Source organism: Trachinotus anak, unplaced genomic scaffold (assembly GCF_046630095.1).
Source record: "Trachinotus anak isolate AG129_WGS33_773 ecotype Australia unplaced genomic scaffold, CSIRO_AGI_Tana_v1 ptg000021l, whole genome shotgun sequence".
Taxonomy (NCBI): Eukaryota; Metazoa; Chordata; class Actinopteri; order Carangiformes; family Carangidae; genus Trachinotus; species Trachinotus anak.
This window is the reverse complement of record NW_027273872.1, coordinates 18,802,816-18,823,191: the sequence shown is the minus strand read 5'-3', so window position 1 is coordinate 18,823,191 and position 20,376 is coordinate 18,802,816. Positions and strand designations below refer to the sequence as shown.

Below are 20,376 nucleotides of genomic sequence, written 5' to 3'. Positions count from 1 at the left end.
CTTGACAGGAACCATGCTCAACCTTGGAAACACTGATTTGACAAGTTTTAATTGGTGTTAGTTAATCTGTGACATGAGGATGGCACAAGGGCGCTAACACTCAAATTTGAATAAAAAGAGAAAATGGTCCAAAAAGTATTCTTTCTTTCTTTTTTCTTTTTCTTTCTTTCTTTCTTTCTATGTGTCTCATTTATCACTTTTCATCCATTTGTCCTCATTTTCTCCTTTTGCCTTGAGAAATCAATTTCTTTGGACAAAGCCACCTGACATACCCAAGTCTTTAAGAGAAATGCCAGAATCCATTTCATGGGTGATTATCTCAGTACAATCTGATACCTTAAGTAGTGGGATTATATGCAGCCAAGCTCTGTGGCGGCCCCTCATAATGCCGGGGACCTCTTGACATGTAATCAATTGTGACTGACTGGCTGAAGATAAACACACGATCGCCTGTTTTGTTTCTGACATCACACAGCACGTCTGTGCAGTACATACATGAAGAGCGTTATGATACAAAGACACCTGTCCTCTCACCTTCTCCATTTACCTGCCTGTGCCTCTCTCCTCTGCTGCTGCCCTCCTGCCCCCCTCCTCCTCAGGGAAGCATAGAGGTGCTTAAAAGTAAGCAGCCTAGCTAAACCTTACACCTTTCACAATGAGCTGCAAAAAAGGGGGAGAGACTACAGCTGAAACTCTCATTAAAGTTCCCCAATCCAATTGTCTTGGTGAGTCAAAGGCCAGACGAGGCTGTGATATTTGGGCTTCTAGCGCTGCAGTCTACTGAGGGATGTGCAGTCTGACTAAAGGCAAAACAACACCCGTCAGCGAGGAGACAGACCAACTGGGTTGTGCTGATTGGATAAACATAGCCTTAGATTGGCCAGTTGCTGTTTACTTTCTAAGGGCAAACCAAAGGCACCTAGCTAACCTCGGATGCGAAGATCCAGTATCTTGACTTCCTTTACCTCAGCACACACCATTCTTGCACCCAGACAATAAAGTCAGTCAATCAGACAACCCTCTCTCTCTTTCTTCCTCTCTCTCTGTATCTCTCTCTACCTCTATTCTGTCTGTAATCTGTGGTGGCTTATCGCAGCATCGCTGAGTGAAGTTTTATCTGACCCACCAGGTGTCACAGTGAAACGATCCTGATGCTCTCTGCAAACCTGACCAGCCACTGCTCTCATCCTGGCCCCCCGCTCATTGATTTTCATGATGCCAGCCAATAATTGAAAGGACATCCATCACACTTTAATTGACATAGCTAATCAGGTTTTATAATTGGATGGGCTTTACTTTAGTCCCTATCTAACGTACCCTCTCTCTCTCTCTCTCTCCCTCTCTTTGCACGCACACTTCTAATTTACCTCTCTTCCTCTCTCTGTCAGCCATCACTCCATCGCTCATTTCCACTTGACGCTATTGCTGGCTAAGAACTTTTGATTCTCTTTGTGTGTGACCTCTCTGCATGATTGACACACTGCCTGCGGATAATCTTTGGATGTCAGAGTTGACCCCAGGCCAATCTCTGTTTGTTCCCCTCTCTCTGAGCTTTCAGTTCTGCTCCTCAGACTCGCTCCAGGGCTGGCTGGTTAGGGATCAGTTTCTGCCTTGAGATGGTCCGGTATGGACTTACAATTCATCTCCTCTGAGGCGATGTACCTGGCCCCTGTTGAAGTTTGGACTCTTTGCTGCATTGGCAGTCAGCACACATTGTCTGCACCTGATAGTACTCAACTCACTCTAGCTGCTCCTTTCTCTCTCCTGCGTTGATAAATAAAAGCTTTGCAGCCTCCTGCACCACTTCCCTGGGCATTTATCAAGAGACCTGAGAATATATTTCATCCCATGGCCAATCCTAGTCACTCGCCTGAAGATGAATAACAGTGGAGTTCTTAAGGTCAGGGAAATATGGCTACTAAAACTCTCAAAGTGAACGTGACCATTACTATCTCCACAATACAGTCGTCCCATCCCTCAGCCAGCCCTGATGAAATACGGCCCAAAATAAATGTTCAGCCATTTTTCACGCAGCCTGTGACCCCACTCTGACAAACAGACCCCTGACGAAAACATCAGCCGCCTCGCCAACAAATTAGCCCCCCAATTCAAAAACAGATTAAGACAGATTAATAGTTTTATGGGCTTTGCACAATCATTTGTGACACCCCCAAAATGCGATTCTGTTGCAAATTAAGTTCATTACCTTCATTACACGCATTAAGCCAAATAATTGTTTTTATGTTATCCTAATTTCCTGTGCCTGAAAATACTCGCGCCATTATTTTTCCCACTATCCTTTTTGTGCCCTCTAACACCTGTCTGCCATTTTGGCTCTGGCATGCTGCCAGCATATTTATGATTTCCCTGCACAGATAGATTTTGTGTTGCATCATCTGGGGCTTTGCCTGTTTGCTTTATGAAAATGATCCTGCCTGGGTCAGATCTGTTTATTTTAGAGCTGTAACACAAAGCTCGCTGCCGCACAGTGATTCTCATACATACAATACCCAAAACAATAACCTCATCTAACGTATGCCATTTCTGCCCTAATGAGGGAGATTAGAGATGTTTGTGAGGTCCTCAGACAGAGGACGTCTTGTTGCAGAGTGACTACGGTTTACTCTGCAGTTGCATTGTTGGATTACACTTGAAGCGAAGGGTGTCTTTTGTTTCACGAGGAAGTTTTCCATCTCAGCTAATAGCCTGCAGACGTGGTTGAAGTATGGGAGTTGCTGACAAGCCAAAACCATCTTGCTATTTTGCTTATTATAATACTTCACACAGCAATTGTCTATGGAAACACATCTGCTGGGAACAGATTGGGACAGGCATTCTTCAGAGGCCAGTGCTCCGCTCTGCGCTGTCAGTGTAAATACTGAGTGACTCTGTGTGTTAGTGTGTGTGTGTGTGTGTGTGTGAGTGTGTGTGAGTGTGTGTTCCTCATACATATGAGGAACAATGACTGGCATCTTTGTGTATATATCTTGCGTCTCTGGGGAGGAGCTGCTGACCTTTGATGATGGGCCGGCTGAGCTCCCTGGTTCACTGCACCAGCCAAACTCAGCTATTGATGCATGCACACACTCGCACTTAGTACTAACACGTATATACAATGCATCATCTACATACAGTAGCTCCCAGCACCCTGCATCGGTCCATCTGATCACGTCAATCAGTGTAAAATACATAATTCAGTTTATTAATTCACTGGCCCATGTCAACTGAATCCCCATTAAAACTCAGTGTTTACCACGCAGCTCTGCCAAAGAGCGAACTATTTATAACATTTTCTCTATGAGACGCCACCCTGAGACTCATCATCTTTGGATGGGAAGCTGCAATAGCTTTCTGTCTTTCATATCTGTGGGGAGCAACAGAGCTTTGCCTTCATGTCCATCTGGTCGGCAGCGGACCCTGTGGTGCCACTTTCCACTCAGCTGACGGCTTGCGCTGCACGCGCTTTGCGGTTTCTAATCCTGACGGTATGGACATGCCCTATTAATGACACATGGGGAGCTGCAACCACAGTGCTGGCTGATTTACACAAAAAAAGGAATACACACTGGTTATGCAGCTACCTATATATGCACAATAAATCAAAACCAATCAGAACAATCACAGCACATGTGCATTTTCATGGCTGATTTGACCCGCGGCACTTTATCAGGCAGGTTGTGTTTTAATCAGAAGAGAGACGGTTTAATTCTCAGCTCTATTAATAGGTCAGAGAGCATCACAAAGCAGACGCAGGTGAAAAGATCGTACATTATCTTGGCAGCAAGTGCCATACCAGTGTTAATTAGAACTGATTGTCTAAAAAGGTCACGCAGGTGGGGATGAGGCAGCAGAGGCCCGCCTTCGATTCTCCTGTCGGTACATGTGTCTTGTGAGATGGACATCTTTCCTTTATGAAGCTTTTGTAAGATGCACTCAACATCTATCACAGGAAGCTGACACCATAAGGAGACATAAAAGGTTTATTTGATCTGGTAAAAAGCTGAGGATGCCAGTCTTGCTCCTCTTGCCAAAGTGTAAACTGTAATCAAAAATATGAAGGGAAAGAGGGGGAAAGCCTTTCCTCTCCCTTCCCCTCTACCTGCCACAGTTCAATGGCTAATTGATGCTAATCCTTTACAACTGTTGTGCATGTTTTTTATCATCTAATTGTTGCATCTGATGATAATTGCAAGACTGAACTATTCTGCTTTTTATTCTTGAAAAAATCTTCTGCCTTGGCCTTAAGAGTGTCATGCTTCTTTTTATTATTAGCTAAGTGGTTTATTTTCTGGCTTCAGCTCTCTAAAGTTGTTTTGGACACATTTATTGATTTTATGATGTTCCGTTGCAACTCATCAGCCCGGTTATAGGAAGTAAATAACTTATAAGCGATAACTTAACTGCTTTCTACTGATCCTGTTGCAGAAAAGCAAAGAATACCATGTGATACTGTATCTTTTCTATTGCTCCACTGAGTTTAGCAGTGAAAGTACAGTTTACACTATGTGGGTGGTAGAGCACTCACTCTGTGGGCACTGCTCGCTGGTACAGTTGAGAGACTGGAGGTCGAGCCCTTGGCAGTCTTTGCCCCCGGTGCCAGGTGAGGGCTGGGTGCACTCCCTGCTCCTCCACATTGAACAGTCTGCGCCGCACGCCGACCACTTGCTCCACTCGCTCCAGCCTCCATCGACTGCAGAGACACATAATATAAAACCATGAGTGAGCACAAACACGCGCACAGAGCAGGAAAAACTCAAACTGATTCACTTCAAACACTCTCAAACATCTTAGTTCACAGGGAAAAACTATTGATCGGAAACCACGCTGAACAGTTTCAATAAAACAAGCTCTAACCTCTTTTTACAAGCAGTTATACAAGACGTATATATCTGTACACAACAAGTTATATATGTTAAAACTTTGCACAGGGACGTTCAGATGCAACGGTGGTGTAAAAGCAGTGGAGTATTTGCGTGTGAGATGAGAACAACTGGTAGAATACTCTGTTGCCATCCTGTGCAAATTCACTTGCTCTAAAATGGAAACCTAGTTGGGGAAGCATTATAAAGACATGCAAATCCACTTGCACACACTCAAATCCAGCAGATGCACATGGAAACCAAAGCGTGTAAAACTGCTGAGGAGAGCCATATTGTCTCTATTCTGCTCCCTTTGTTTATTTTCAACATGGAAATCAGATGCAACTAAGCTAAACCCCACTGGTACGAGGGTGCTGTGGAAGGTGCTGTGGCCTGGTAGACCCAGCTGTCAACAAAATTAATCTGTACAGGGAGAAGAATTTGACCCCTGGGATATTGGCCCTCGAGTCCACTGTTAAACATATAAGAACACACAAATATCTCTATTTAAATATTCTCATCAGAAATGAGCTTTTGTGAGAGCAAACAAATCTGCATTGATCTGATTTCTTGGTCAGAAAACAAACAAGTAACACAAGCATCACCTGCAGTGTATTTGAATGCAAGACACAATGCAGGTGGTATTACTGAGTGTACATTGCACCTGCAGCCTCACCATAACTTCAAACACACCATCAGCACAGGCAAAATGAAACTAATGGAAATGGGCCGGTAATAGTTCTGAGCATGGACCTCTGTAAGAAATATCTACAGCTTTACCACACGCAGAGGAGGAGGCCATTTTGCAGAGGTGGGGGTAATTTGGCAGTGTGGCCGGGGGGGTGGTGACTGATATTGAGAGCGACACAGTGCTAGGCCTGGGGAAGGTTGCCATAGGGCTAAGGGGAAAAAGAGTAGTAATGAGCTCTCGGGGGAAAAAACGCCACCGCTCTTTCTCTCTCTCTCTCCCAAATGTAAGGGTGAATGGACTCTCCCTCTCTCTCTCTCTCACACACACACACACTTAGTAGATGCACACCTCTATGACAGCAGCAACCATCCTCCTGACTGACCTAAGGGCAAGGAAACCTTAGTGCTCATTAATCCTAGCAATAAAGAGTACAGGGGGCATGACCCCCAGAGAGAAGATCTGACCTGCTGTAGGTCTGAGGCTTTGGTTAATAAAACATAAGTGAGACGGTGACATGTAATTCATGGGGGGGACACCTACTGTATTATTGCATAACTGTGCGAAGTAATGATTTCATTTGGTTTTTAGAGCAAGTGCCCAATTACAAAACCAACTAAAAAGCCGCTGCGAGCATTTTCGACCGGAGGCACAGGTGTGTGAATTAGACCCTGCTCCCTCACTAGTCTGCATGTTTGACCATGTGTGTCCTAAAGTGATTGCTAGAGAATGTGAGAGGATTTTTGTGTGTGTGTGTGTATGTGGTGTGATGCTGACACAGCTCGGGCCTTTCTGCAGTCAGATCCATTTGGCAGAGAGAGCAGAACCAATCAGATAATTGTCCTTGTTTGGCATTGAGTGGACCCATCCGTGGGCCAGTGGGCTGATTATCCAGGCTGGGAATGAGAATGATTGAATAGCGAATTACATCCTAATGAATGTATTATGTCACCCCTCAGTTTATCCACACCACTGTGAAATAAAGAGACGAGATCAACATCTGCCCTGATGAGGTGATGAAATTCTACTTCTCTTTTCCACCACAAAGCAAGACTAATGGCCATGCAAATAACATTTTCAAACAAGGAGATTGGAGTGGAAACAGGGTGCTGCTCATGAGACACAAGCACGGCGACAACGAGGCTGAAGGAAAATCAAAGAAAAATGAAGATGCATAAACAGTCCTTGATGGCCCGTCTGACTCTAGACATATGTTGTATAAGTATTTCAGAAACAGAAAAGGCTTGTCACAGGAGCAGAGACCAAAGAAATGTTTGGACAGCATGAAAGGAAATGGAGAGATAGCAAGTGGTTTCAATAAATGCAGTGAAGCAAGAAAATTGACACTTTCCTTGATATCCTTTGTTTCAGATTTAAGGCTGAAATCAGAAACAAACCTCATCCTTTTACTTTTTCAGAATCCGCATAAGAAAATGGTTATCCCCAGCCACAGTTTTCCTTATCAAATCCCCAGAGAGAGATTGTTAGTGCTGCTGCAAAAGGCACCATAGTTGATTTTCAATCTTACAGCACTGCAGGTTTTAGGTCAGGCAGGTCTCTGAGGAGGGACAGTGATACAATAGCCAAGTGGCAAGCCCCCATTTGGACATGTTGTCAAGGTGAGAAGCAAAAGGAGCCCGACCATTCTTTACAGGTCGGTAGGAGGGCCTGTTTGAGGCTCCGCTGTTCAAAATGACAATGGCTGCTGACAGACACAGTCTGAGATCATCGGACACCCATGGTTTCTGTGTCCTTGAGGGAAGCATGAGGAGGTAGACAAGTAGCCTACCACTGAGACTAGCCGTCCGCCCCTCTGCTCCCACTGTCCTGTCAACATACATGTGTGCACAGTAACCAGCCCTAATCCTGAGGTTCAAAGGCTGATGGGGGAAAAAAATGCCACAGACCCACGGAGGGGGTTGATAGCTTTGCCACAGAAGTGGGTGATGCAACAGAGATGAATCACCAAATCCTATTCTCTAATTCTGACACATTTCATATGTTTAAAAATGTTTTTTTTCCTTCCTGGTTGTGGTATAGTATGTAACTGATGACTGAATACAGCACAATCGACTCCCTTATGTTAACTAAACCACTAGAACGAGCAACATGAGACAGAATGAGATATGAAGAGGGTGAGCCAAAACAAATGGCACCAAATGATTAAAAACAGCACTGATGCACGGCTGTCACCAGATGGCCACCGTCTTTTCACAGTGAACTAATGTGTTTTTCTGTCACATTTATTAGCCATCGCTTTTATTTATTCCTTGGATAAAATATGTAGTCTCCAGAACAGGCTCTGATAATATCCAGAGACACACAAATGTTTTCTTCCAAAGTAGAATTAGACATTTGCCTGAAGTGCAGACAGCAGACATATGTGTGCTAACTTGCATGTGTACAACACATACATGCACAAAAACACACACTTGTAAGTACATGTGCAAAAATACACCAGCCCCGAGTCTGTTTATTTTCCATCTCGCAGGATTCTCACGACTCCTCTGGCAAGCCCGAGGGATCGATGCAGTATTTAAATCATTCACACAAAGTTTGGAATTAGGAATCTCTTCAGGTTGTTTGCTGTTCTCCAACACGTCAGGCAGCAGTTCAATTCATTTGTGCGAGGCAGGTGTCATTGTGCCGCTTCCAGAACTGGGGACTAACTATTTGCAATTGGCCCAGTTAAGAGTGTCTTTGTTGGAAATGTTGGCATGATCTGACATTTTGCCATGACTGCTGGCTCTGACCACAAGTCAGCTTAGGGGCAGAGTCAGTGGAAGGGTGAGGGATGGACTGCAGAATTATGTGGGATACTTCAGCAAGGGATGCAATGAGATGGAGACAAAGGATAAGAAGAAGGCAGAGAGAGAGAAATAGAGATTAAGCTCTTGCATAGTTTGGCTACTTGCTCTCTCAAACGTTGATCTGCTCTACTCTGAGCCTCAGGCTTTAGCCTCAGCCTCCTCCTCTTCCTCCTCCACAGCTCCCTGCGTCTCTCCCAACATGGAGCCCATCTGATCTGCTACACAGGCCTCCGCCAACTCTCATTAAACACTTTGGAGACTTAGACAAAAATACAGATGAGCCTCTCTAGCTTCACACTTTCCTGATGAGAGGTGGGAGCTCACATTTAGATACAAGAGTCATCGTGAACAGACATGTGGAGAGTTACTGAGCAGGCCGGTGTAGATGGTGTCAGTTCGTGGAAGCTCGTACGAAGTATGTGCATGAAAATAAGCCTCTGTCACTGTAGCTAAGCACCGCTCTGAAGGAATCACGCTCGTTTTTAAATTTGGAACGACACATGGCCATCGGCACTTGAACAATAAATATATATAGACTTAGCTGGGTGATGCAGAGAGAAATTATAGTCTTTGCATGTTGTTGGTTCCAAATTTAAACTGATTTGATTCCAGAAAATATTCATTCAGTTGACAGCATCTTTTTTTTCCCCCAAAGGAGGAGTAACGGCAAATCTATCAGTGTGTTTTAGACAAAACAGAATCAGACTGCAACTGCAAATTACACGGAAGAAGCAGCAAAAAGATATACTTTTTTATATTTTTCTGTAACCCATTTCAAAGAGCTAATGCTGTAAGTTAAATACACTAGAGAGCTAATAATCATCAAAGAATCTTATTCTAGATAATTAATAAACTCTTGAAACAAGACCAACATTAAATCATGCAATTTTTATAATGCAGCTCAAAAACAAAGGCATTGTAGAGAAAAAAATGCCTCTCAAGGCTGACTTAAAAAAAATAAAGAACACTACTTCTGAATCCAAATGTCAGCTGTGTCTAAATAAATAACATGATGTCTATCTGCAGCATTACAGCCCCCCATGTAATTCATTTTTCTCAAGTCTCTTTCTTCTGAAATGGGCTGAAACCACCCTCTACTGTGCATCCAGTGGATTAGACCTGTGAAGGCTATAAGCACATTGATAATTAAAGCTGTCATCCAGTATGTAAGGATGCTCTCTGCTGGTTGGTCTCATCTGTTCCCCTTTGCTGACCGTGCGTGACTCTTCTATGAGAGCTTCTATTCAGGCTGATGATTCATACATGTGTTAATCATGTATTTGATGAATCAAAGTGAGGATTCAGATGTATTTGGGGGTTGTCGTTGCTGGGCTGTGTGTGTGCTGGGTGACAAATAATAGGAGGAGTCAGTTCATCTTCAGGGACTTCAGAGGCATGACTGTGAGTACACAACAGAGCCACAGAGCCACTTGTGATTGGAAACAACAGCCCATCATCCCCAGGCTCTGGCGTGGTGGACTTTGGCCTTGAGGGGAACCCTCTCTGTGTGCCGACAGCTGGGGCTGTCTGTGCCACTGATGTTCTGTCTGAGACAGGTAACGAGTGAGAAAAGGAGGCCGAGACTCCCCTCTGTTGCCAAACAACAGAGCCGATAGAGGTGTGAGCGGGGTCATGCCGCTGTAGCGTCTCTAATTAAGAGAAAAAAAGTGGAGTTCTTTCTCTCCCAAAGTCTCTGTAAACTGTGTTCACGGGGCACAATGAAATTTCTGTCACTGCACCCTAAGGGTTGAAATTACACACTTTCTCCTCGCAGGGCAAGAGAAAGATAGAGGAGGGTGGGGTTTGGTCTAACAATAGCAGCTTGGACTGACATTAATCTCTTTAAGCTCATGGAGGTCAGTATCCTGCTTTGCTTTGGGGGAATATCAAGCATCCCTGGACACCCTGCTAATTCCATTACTCGTTGCTCCGGAGCTAATAATTCCAAATCCATCCAGATAGCGTCCTGCATTTCTGTGTTTCCTTTGTCTTCCTCCTGCTGTATTCCAGTGGGCCATGTTACTTACACACACGCTTGACATCTAGTGATGTCTTTACATGGGAGATGTGTAACACAACACCATGATTCACTGAGGAAGATAACCTTTGTTTTAGACAGGGAGAAGCTGCCACTGCCAGGGGTGTTCGATTTCCCTTTCTGCTATTTACTGAGCGTGGGAGCTTTCTCATGCGGTCAGCATGGCTGCAGTGCCCCAGCTATATGTCCACAGACAGATCTGCTGGCAGCCAACAGCCAGCTCTTGTACACACTCTGCTTCTTTCTCAGTTTTCCTCTTCTCTCTCTCTCTCTGGGCTTCGTTCCTGCCTTCCTTACACTGTATCTGATTCCATCTGTTTCTATCCCTGCTTCCACCTTACACCTCCTTTTTCCTGTCCTGCTTTCTCTCTCTGTCGCTATCTCTCCCTCTGTCAGGGGGCTAATGTGGGACTGCAAATGAAGCAGCTTGACTTGCATCTCAGGCTACCAGGGATCGATATATGTTGCTCAGTATCAGGCAGGACACTCTGCCTCTCTGACGCTGTCACAAGGGAGAACGGGCAGGCAAATGAAACGGCTTCAACTCCTCACAAGTAAACATGGCACACAGGCTGCCATTATTCACCTTTTTATTGCCCATATTTCCTACATAGCTTGAGCAGCAAACAATAACAAATGTACTAGCTGGTCAGACAACACCATGGCTGGGACCATGTCTCTTAAAGCAGACAGGTCTTCCAAATAAAAGCAGGGTCTGCATACGGTGCAGACAATAAAGGGATATGTGAACAAAGTGTGATAATAATAAATCACTCTCAGGATGAGGCCTTACTGTGAAGACTAATAGGCTCTGACATTGCTGTGTAAGCGGTCTAATTGCAGGAAAGAACAGAAGCTCTGACATCTAAGAAAAGACCTGGAGCTGCTGGTACAAAAGGGCAGCCAACATAAAGATGAATTGATGACTTCTAGATGCAAAAAAATGCAAAAAGGAAGCCACAGGAAGCCAAGCGCCACAGGACAAACGGGGTTGCCTGGGAGTTACCTGGACAGGTGGCCACGCAGGCACTTTTCTGGACGTTCTGCCCCTCACAGGATGTGCCTCCATTCAGTGGCGTGGGGTTGGTGCAGCTCCGACTCCTCTTCTGCCAGCCACGCCCACACACAGCACTGCAGGACGACCAGGTGGTCCACGTGGACCAGCCGCCGTTGACTGTCAGACCAGCGCCAGGGGGGAGGGGAGGGGAGGGGAGGGGAATGGAGGGGGGAGGAAGGGAGGAGGTTGGAGGGAGGGATGGATGGATGAAGGGACAGAGCAGCCAGGATTACCCGACATGCACTAAGGAAAAGAGGAGTGTTGCGCTACAATAATTGTGACTGCTGTTACACCCTTTGGTTCAGCACTGCAAGGTGAACTAATGGAAGACCAAGAGCAAAGGATGGCTGCTTCCTGTGTCTAAGTTGGAATTACAGCCAGCTGCAGTGGAAACAAAATGGTTTCAACAGGGAGCAGAAAATAACATGACTGCTTTCCATCTCTGACTTCAGACACAGTCGCTGCAAAGTAACCTGCAAAGTAACTCCAAATTTCACCAAGGTAATGGAGGGAAATTATACAAAACTCTGATCATATGGTCAGAATATAATCAGTGTAAAGAAATTCCATTTATATCCTGATGCTTATAAACATAAATGCTCCTTATAAATGCCAACACACTACTAAAAAAAATATATATATATATATATATATATATATATATATATATATATATATATATATATATATATATATGTGTGTATGTAATGGTTGTGTCCTTCACACATCCACCACTGATTTCGCACCATTACATGACATTCTTCAAACTCAAGTATTCTTTCAATTGTAGAGAACAATACTGTATAATTTATTCCTCTTTTATATTTGAGAGTCAAAGTTCAGGCAGTTCAAAAAGTCTGCAGGCTGAATTCCTATTATTTGCTGAACCTGAGCCAGTTTCAAACCTTAACCATCTAGTGCCAAATAATTGGTGGTGTATTGCTCGATCATGGCAGGTGATTACATCAAATCACACCGATTTAATTCTGACCAGCTCCTTCCTGTATCTACTGTGTTTGCCTCAGCCTACAAGATAGCAAGATTCCTGATTTATTGACTTGAACAGCACTGTCGTTTCTTCTCTGTACATACTCCCTTCCTAATTTCCCCCTAACTCTCTCCTGTGCTTATCGTGGCTGAATCATTTCCTTGCCCTCTCTATGCGATTGATTGCTCGCCACGGCGGGGTAAATTGCCAGGCAACTCGGCCTCTGATTACCTCTTAGCACAGAGTGCAGTCACACCAGCCAGACCTTGTTAAAATGCATCTCTGGCCCCCTGTTGAACCCCCTTTGAAAAGTAGCGGTTATTATGACTTGCTACAGCTAGCTACATCAGCTAGCATGCTGGACTGTGATGTTCTCAGCTAAGTGAACTTTTCTTTTTCAGCTATAGAGAAACATAAGTGAAAAGTAGGAACAGATCTTCTTTTGAATAAGACCTCTTCTGTCATGATTAACCTCAATTAATACTGCAATAGCGATACATTTGTCTTTTTGTAAAGCACAAAATGTGATGGGAAGAAATAAAATTGCACATGCAAGCACCCCAGCATTTTGTTCAGAATTTCTAACAATGTCTAAGAGTGAAAATGGATTTGACAATACAAAAAAAGGCACAGTCACAGTCACCCCAACTCTAGATTCAGACGTCTTTTAACAACAAGCTAATCAATTATAATCAACACCAAGAGTAATTGTGCTCCTTTATTTTTATGCTGGAGGCCTGGAGAAGTGTATGATAATGTGTGTATTTGGCTGCATGCTGCAAATTAACACATTTCATTTGTAAACCGTTCACCATTAAAGTGCACATGCCTCAATTTTCAACCACAGTCATACACTGCTATTCAAACCTTTGGACCCCCTTCAGGGTTTGCACAGTTTGCTGAACTACAGGGTTTCAAGGTTTTGGTGGGAGATCTTAAACACAATGATCTCTTTTACTTTCTGTTACATTTTACTGTTGGATATTTGTATCTTTATAGTGTAAACTGAATAAAGTAAAAACAGAAATACAAATCAACACAAAAAAGTAAATGCATGTCTTTTCTCACTGTAAACTGCTGTGTGCCGTATAGAAGTCTCACCCACATGTTGTTGCACATAATAAGGAGAACAGGAAAATGTTTTCTTTACAGCCAATCCAGAAGCCCTCCATACAAGACCCTCACATTCCACACACGCCCGTGTTTTCTGAATCTGAATTCATCTTACGCCCTAAACTCCACTGAGATTCCACTGAGAGCTTTTGTTGGCTGAAAAGGCAGAGTAACTGCAATCTTAAGTGGTAATTAATATTCAAGTAGCAACAACCTCAACATGAGAACTGCATAAGATATTGAATTTTGATCAAATAATTCCCACTGACACACGGATTCCACAGGAGATGAAAATACTTACAGTGCATTCCCTGTTTCTCATGTATTTCAAATGTATTCACGTCACAAAAACAAACCTTAATTCTCCGGTAAATTTGGTGTGATAAAACTGCACATATTGTGTACATCTAAAACAAAGACCTTCCAGTAATTTCATTTTAAAAATCATTTTTATAGCAGAACAAATTGAGTAAAAGCTGAAGAGGTGTGCAGACGTCTGTATAGTGCTGTAGATTTGTGGCATATGGTGTGTTTTCTCTACTGACGTGATAAACATGTAATGCTGTTCTGACTTTACAGCGCATCATAATATCGTCTTTTTTCTGGCAGGCTCAACAGAAACAGACCATGTGCCAGACAGTGTGTCAGATTATACATTTCTTACATGCACAAAGTTGCTTTCAAGATGCACTCCCATGTGATTTCCATCTCCTGATTGCATGTAGCTGAGAATTAAGACAGGCTGTAATGTATGCAAAACTTTAGTAGTGCCAGTAGCCAAGGAGCCCTCTGTGATAGAAAATATGCTGTTTCTCTGCATTTTAACAAAGGTCAGCCTGCTTATCAAGCCAAGTCATTATTTACAGTTTGCCGTTAATTCAATTTTTCTTCTCACATTGGATCCACTACAGAGGAGGAGGAGGATGGCAGCCCCTGAGATCGGAGACTGCCAGCTACGGCAGAATGGCTGCCAGTAACATTTAAGTTGTGCTAATTAATGTGCAGATACACTACTATCTCTTTATGTCGTTATTTATCATTATGTAATACACTGCTTGATGAAAAATAGAGAAAGCCTGTGGAAGTTGTCACCATATGTCTCATATGCGTAACGCTGCATATTATTATTACAACTGTACTGTAGAATCTGAATATACCACAATATTACAGCATCCTGATAAAAGAAGTGCTCCCAGGTCTCTCCCATGTGAGATAACATGCAGAGGTTAATGTGGAAATGTGGGAAAACAGAAGCAACATGCAAGCAAAACATCTGAGCTGATTTTATGTTTGTGCATATTCTGAAGCTTCGAGTCCAGACCTCTCGTTAGCCTCTGCGTACAGACCTTTGACATCTGCTGAAAGAAGTGATCACCTACCATACACTAGGACCGTGGCAGAGGTGCTTTTGCGGCGAGCGACGATGTTTTTGGCCACACACGTGTAGTTGCCCGTGTCCGCCAGGCGGGCTTTTTTGATGACGAGATTATGGTCAGCCGTGATGAAAAAATTGGGGTCGCTCGCTGGGTCGATCACATCTTCGTTTCTCTGCCACTCCACCTGAAAATATGTTTCAGCGGTCAAAACTTGACTGCATCTCAATAGAAAATGTTCCCCCCTCCCGTGCAGCTCTACAGAGACCAGACATGCTGCAGATGAGAGATTTTTATATGAACAAAAAAACAAAACAAAGCAGTGCAGGTACTTCTTTTTTTGATGAGATCAAACATAGAAAAAGAAGAGCACGTGTAGCTTCGCATGATACTGATACTGAAATGGAATCAGTTAATTTATACACAGTACTGATTTTAATATTTGTTCTCTTTGTGTGAAGAAAATGCTGCTTTTATTGAGAGGCTGCTGCATATCGCTGTGTCTACTGGTGGTCTGTGAGCAAAACCCATCGTGCTTTGTGTAGTTTCTCTGCCCTCTTGCAGAAGCCAAAACTGATGTTATTCCTTTTTTGGTGTACTCTCAGATTGGCTTGCTTGTTTTCTTGCTCTCACTTGACCTCGTGCCGTCTCGAGAGAAGCTACGGTATGGCAGCATTGTTGTTACTGCCAGTTGCGATGCCGCATATAATTGGGCTTTCTTTCTCTTGTGTGCTATCCCTGTTTTCTGCCGGGGTGACTTCTGCTCTGATGTTCTTTTCTGCTGAACTGCGGCGGGCACCGTCCTTCCCATTTCCTCTGCAAACTGTCCCTACACTGTACAGCTGTGATTGGCTAGTCTGCTGCTCATGGTCACTGGACTGTTTGAGTGGCTGGCCTAACCACCTCATGTTGTTATTAGAGCAGTTAGTGCCTATCTGGGACCGGGAGGATGCTGCAGATGAGGTGAAACAGCTGGCCCCAGTCTGGTCCTCTAAAACACAGGCACACACCACAGAGAGATGTGGAGAGAGAGAGAGGGAGAGACTTGAGCAGAACAAGAGCATATGAGAGATAAAGTACATGGAGAGATGGCAAAGAGACAGAATAAGATAGGGAGAGAGTCAGGCAAATAGACCCATTAATTATGGATAGGCCTTTAGAGATGCCAAACGGGGAGTGAAGCCTCCAAGCCTATCCTGAGTGATGTGACGAGACGATGTGATATACGGCTTCTCAGAGATGTAAGAGAGATAATAAATCAATAACAGGGAATAATTAGAGGTGTAATTTATCCGTTCAGGGTTGTCTGTTCCCTGGTGGAGCAGCACGAGATGCTGGGGAGCTGATCCCAAACCACATTTTTGCTCTTTGTCCTTTTGGTTAGGAAAGGGTAAATGCATGCTTGATGTAGGCCTATAAATATCTTCTGTATCCGTGTCTCACCTCGGCTTGTGGCACTCCCTCAGGGGGATGGCAGTGCAGTAACACCTCCTGGTCCAATGCCACCTCTTTACCCTGCGGCTCCACCTCAAAGTTCTTTCTCAGGTCTGGTGGAAGAAACACAACCAATTAGGATGTTTGTGAGAGCTCGTGAGGCTCGAATGAGATACTTCTAACCCCAAAACTTGGCCAAGTGATGTTTCTGAATTTCCCACTCTTGAAACATCCACCCATGGCCTCGCTGAGCATGTCGCACTCCAGTTGGCCCCTAAGCCACACGGGGATCGGTGGCACCAACCATGTTGCTTATTACAGGCTGCCTGGCTGGTTCAGAGATGCTTGTCTGCTGCCAGAGGGGCCCGGCATCAAGCAAAAGCAATTGCATTACCCCTCACTCCTCCCCTCCCACCCATTCTCCTCTCTCCAGCATCCGCCAGCCTCCAGCTTCCATCTGTATGAGAGCTTGGAGCAGCCGCATGAAAACAAAGCCCCGAGGCGCCTGGACAAGAGCTCCTGCAAGCCTGGCTGCCTGCATGGGGCTTCACATTGCGTCTCATTGAATGCTCTTACTGTGGTACCAAGTTCTGCTACATATTTATCCATAAGCGCTGGCTGTGAGTTACACAGGTAAAACTGGCAATGCTGATTTCTTGTGGGGAAAATAAATGCAGGTCTATTTGTATCTGATGAGCGAGACAGGCTGCTGATAGCTGGCGGGTTGGCGCAAATTTGATGTGTTCACCCGGGTTCTGACTCAGAGCGAAGCAATGTGTTATTATGTCGCGAGGGGCCGTGGGTGCGGCTGTGTGCCACCAGTGGATTCCTTTAAACAGATGTTGAGCCTGTCCTAACCAATCTTAGTGAGAGAAACGTTAAGACAAGCAGAGAGTTTCACGACATTCAATTTAATTAAAGCCGATACAACGGGACTGGAGGAAGACTTGAGATATAACAGTCCTGGAAGGCTCAAATCTACGCGGGTGTGTATGTGTGTGCACGTCAATACTGTGGACGTGAGCCGGTGCGAGTGCATAGTTATTGAAGCGTGTGTGCGTGTCCTTATCTTACATCTAACTGACTTTGTAGAGCTCTAAAACAAGGCTGGATAATGAATGAGTGTTTTCAAAACATCTGGTGGTTTGGAGACAGCGCTGTTTTCAGCCCTGTCTGGAATAATGCATATTTATGTGAGAATTAATAGACAGAATGCTTTAAAATACTCAAATGTAAAATGGCTTCCTCTAATAAAGCTTTCGAGGCTGCAGCGAGGGATGTGTCTGTGTTCCCCAGACAGATTTATGATTGCTGCACAGCAATAAATTCCAAATCTGTTTTTATTCCAGTTACTTTCATAGGGATCATTGCTGATATGCTGTATCCAGTGAAAAATATGCTCATGAATACTCAAATTTAGTGTTCACACTGCCATCAAGCAGACCCATTACTCTGTTTCTCTCTGCCAGCGCCTGATATTTTCTTATTATAAGTAGAATCACAGGGAGAATGTTTTTAACTCAATTGTAATCACAGTAATACACTGTGGTGCATCTGATCATAATGGCCTCTGGGCTAATTGTTAAATGAAACTTGGTCCCTCCCCAACCACCCAAAGTGGGGGAAAAAAAAAAAATCCTCCTGCTAATATCCTCTTATTACGAACTGACATGCAATATGTAAGCACCTTGTTACGCAGCGTTTGCCTTTGTAATGACACAGTGATCATTTTAAAGTGCACTCACAAGCAATCCTGATGTATGCCTTTTGGCTCTTCTGGGTTCCGGTGGTGCTCCAGGCGACACACTGACACCAGTACTCGTCGAGACCGAAGATCTTCTCCACCTGCTGTCTGGTTATGTCAATTGTCACCTGCATGACTGGCAGCGCTGCGAAAGGCAAACACAGGAACAACCATCAGAATGGAGAATGGGTGAGCCGAGCCGGCGCAGGTTTATCCCCCCTCAGCTCATTCGACAGCAGCGAAGAATGAAATGACCGTAAATATTTCTCAACGGAAAGAAAACAAATGAGCTCAACTGAATCCTTTAGTGGATTTTGTACCTTGAACTAAACCAGCAAAGTAATTTAAAAAAGCCAGGCAGAATAAACAGGCAGAGAACCATAATCATATATAAACAGAGTGCTTGTTAACTGAGGAAAATGAGAAGAGAGCCTCACAGCTATCCTTGGTATAATTTGGAGGGCGTTAAAACAGCAACAGTTGGGAAGGAACAAGGAAGCACTACACAAACTCTCTATAAACAAAAACACTCAAGAGCGACCTGCTTTCCTATTATTAAATCCAGGAGGGGGGAAGAGTTTACAATCTATGGAGCCTTTCAACAGCATTGTTGATATAAGTGATGCTGCTGCAACAAGGGGTAAAAATAGCTTTATAGCTCTTCATGAAGAAAGCAAACGAAACATCCCTTCTCTACACAACAATGTGGTGTTGTCAGAGTCTAGCTTTTTTGATATTTGAGAAGCAATCTGTCATTTCATTCTCCTTTGACCTTTCATGTGGGACCTGTTATCCAGAGGTATTTTTATATATTGAGGCACGACCTTGGTCCCCACCATGTGTCCTACTTTCTTTTCACTGATGATGATGATGAGTTTGCCATGTTTTCCTTCCAGCTCTCTCTCACTCTCTCTCTGCCTAATCTTTTCTCTCTGGGGCCTTTTTGGAGAGAGGGCTGTTGAACCTTTCATATGAACACAGAGCTTTTTACAGTCACAGAGGACACATCCCCAAGACTGACGGAGCAGCACATACAGTGCTGTATATTTAAGTCTCAAAGGAGAACCGCTCTTCAACTGCAATTTACATAAAAGCACTTTGTGACACTCTTACACTCTCCTCACACACTTGATCTGTCTGCAGTGATCATTTCCAGTCCCAGACTGAAGCTGACTGAAGCTTGACTAAGTGGCACCTATCAGGCCATCAAACCTATACAGCAATTACATAAAGCTCTTGCGCTGGTACGGAGTATTCATCAAACTAAAAATGGTGGGATTTTTCATAAACAATTTGAGGCAAACTGTGTATGGATTTGTGAGTGCAAGCTGGCCCAGCAGTGACATGAGCTGTCAGGAAGGAAAGTGAAGTGGCTCCATCGCCGGCAGCCATACGGTGATAAGTAGCTCTGAGGGCCACTGGCGGACAGCCCCCCACCCACCACCCCACGTATTAGTGTCTAAATGCGGAAGATTTCACTATATGTGGTCACAGTAAATGTGAGTACATGTTCAGTGAATCCAGCCCTGAAGCGCCGCTCTGAGCAGCAACACCACCCTGTGCTGTGAGATTTCACCAACATGCTCTCATGTGTCCGTGTGTGAGCTCATTCAGAAAGAGGAAAAAAATCAGATTTGTATGTTTATATTGGCTTTAATAATTCTGCCAAAGCTGATAACAAAAGGTTTGATTCATTTTTGAGATACAAGGTTGGATCTTTGAGGAATTCACTCTCATTTAGTCTCTTTCTTTCTCTCAAGTGAAGCTTTTCTATTCAGATGTGTGCGTGTGTGTGTGTGTGTGTGCATGTGTGTGTCTGCAGAGAGAGTGTGTGCCACAGGCTGAGGGAGCACCTAAAAGCTAAAACAAATGGCTGAAGTAACAAAATGGGCACTGCAGAGAATAAACAAGTGGAGCAGAAGAAACCCTCCTTCCCTCAAATCAGCAGCATGGCAGGATTTGGCTTTCGCAATGAAACATAAGAAGTAAAGAACGTGGACCTTATACAACAGGAGCAACACTCCCTACAATTCCCTACCTCCGCAATCCAAAGCACAGTCACATGGTCACAGTTATTCTCTCAGTTACATTTTGTACAATCTGATTAAAAAGTCAGCCACAGCATCGACAGATAATGCAGTTAAGTCTAATGCAGCCGGAGAGTAGGTGTTCTTCTTGGTTAAATATACATATACAAATATATTTACACCTTGTACAGTAGACATACATCTACTTTTCGTGCTGTATATGTGTATGTTATTATGTGTTAGTC

General features: G+C 44.0%; 1 protein-coding gene across 4 annotated transcripts in view; it reads right to left on the bottom strand.

The window, feature by feature from the left end:
- The window catches only part of unc5a (unc-5 netrin receptor A), a 127,697-nt gene that overhangs the window by 25,864 nt on the left and 81,457 nt on the right, over positions 1–20,376 (bottom strand). For 2 of the 4 annotated variants that reach the window (XM_071457963.1, XM_071457964.1), the window contains exons 3-7: positions 18,106–18,249; positions 16,370–16,473; positions 14,933–15,113; positions 11,402–11,569; positions 4,526–4,690 (exon numbers count right to left, since the gene is read on the bottom strand). In XM_071457963.1, the coding sequence (XP_071314064.1) occupies positions 4,526–4,690; positions 11,402–11,569; positions 14,933–15,113; positions 16,370–16,473; positions 18,106–18,249 (762 nt within the window). The remainder of the gene's footprint in view (positions 1–4,525; positions 4,691–11,401; positions 11,570–14,932; positions 15,114–16,369; positions 16,474–18,105; positions 18,250–20,376) is intronic. The other 2 variants (XM_071457965.1, XM_071457966.1) reach the window with 1 other exon arrangement.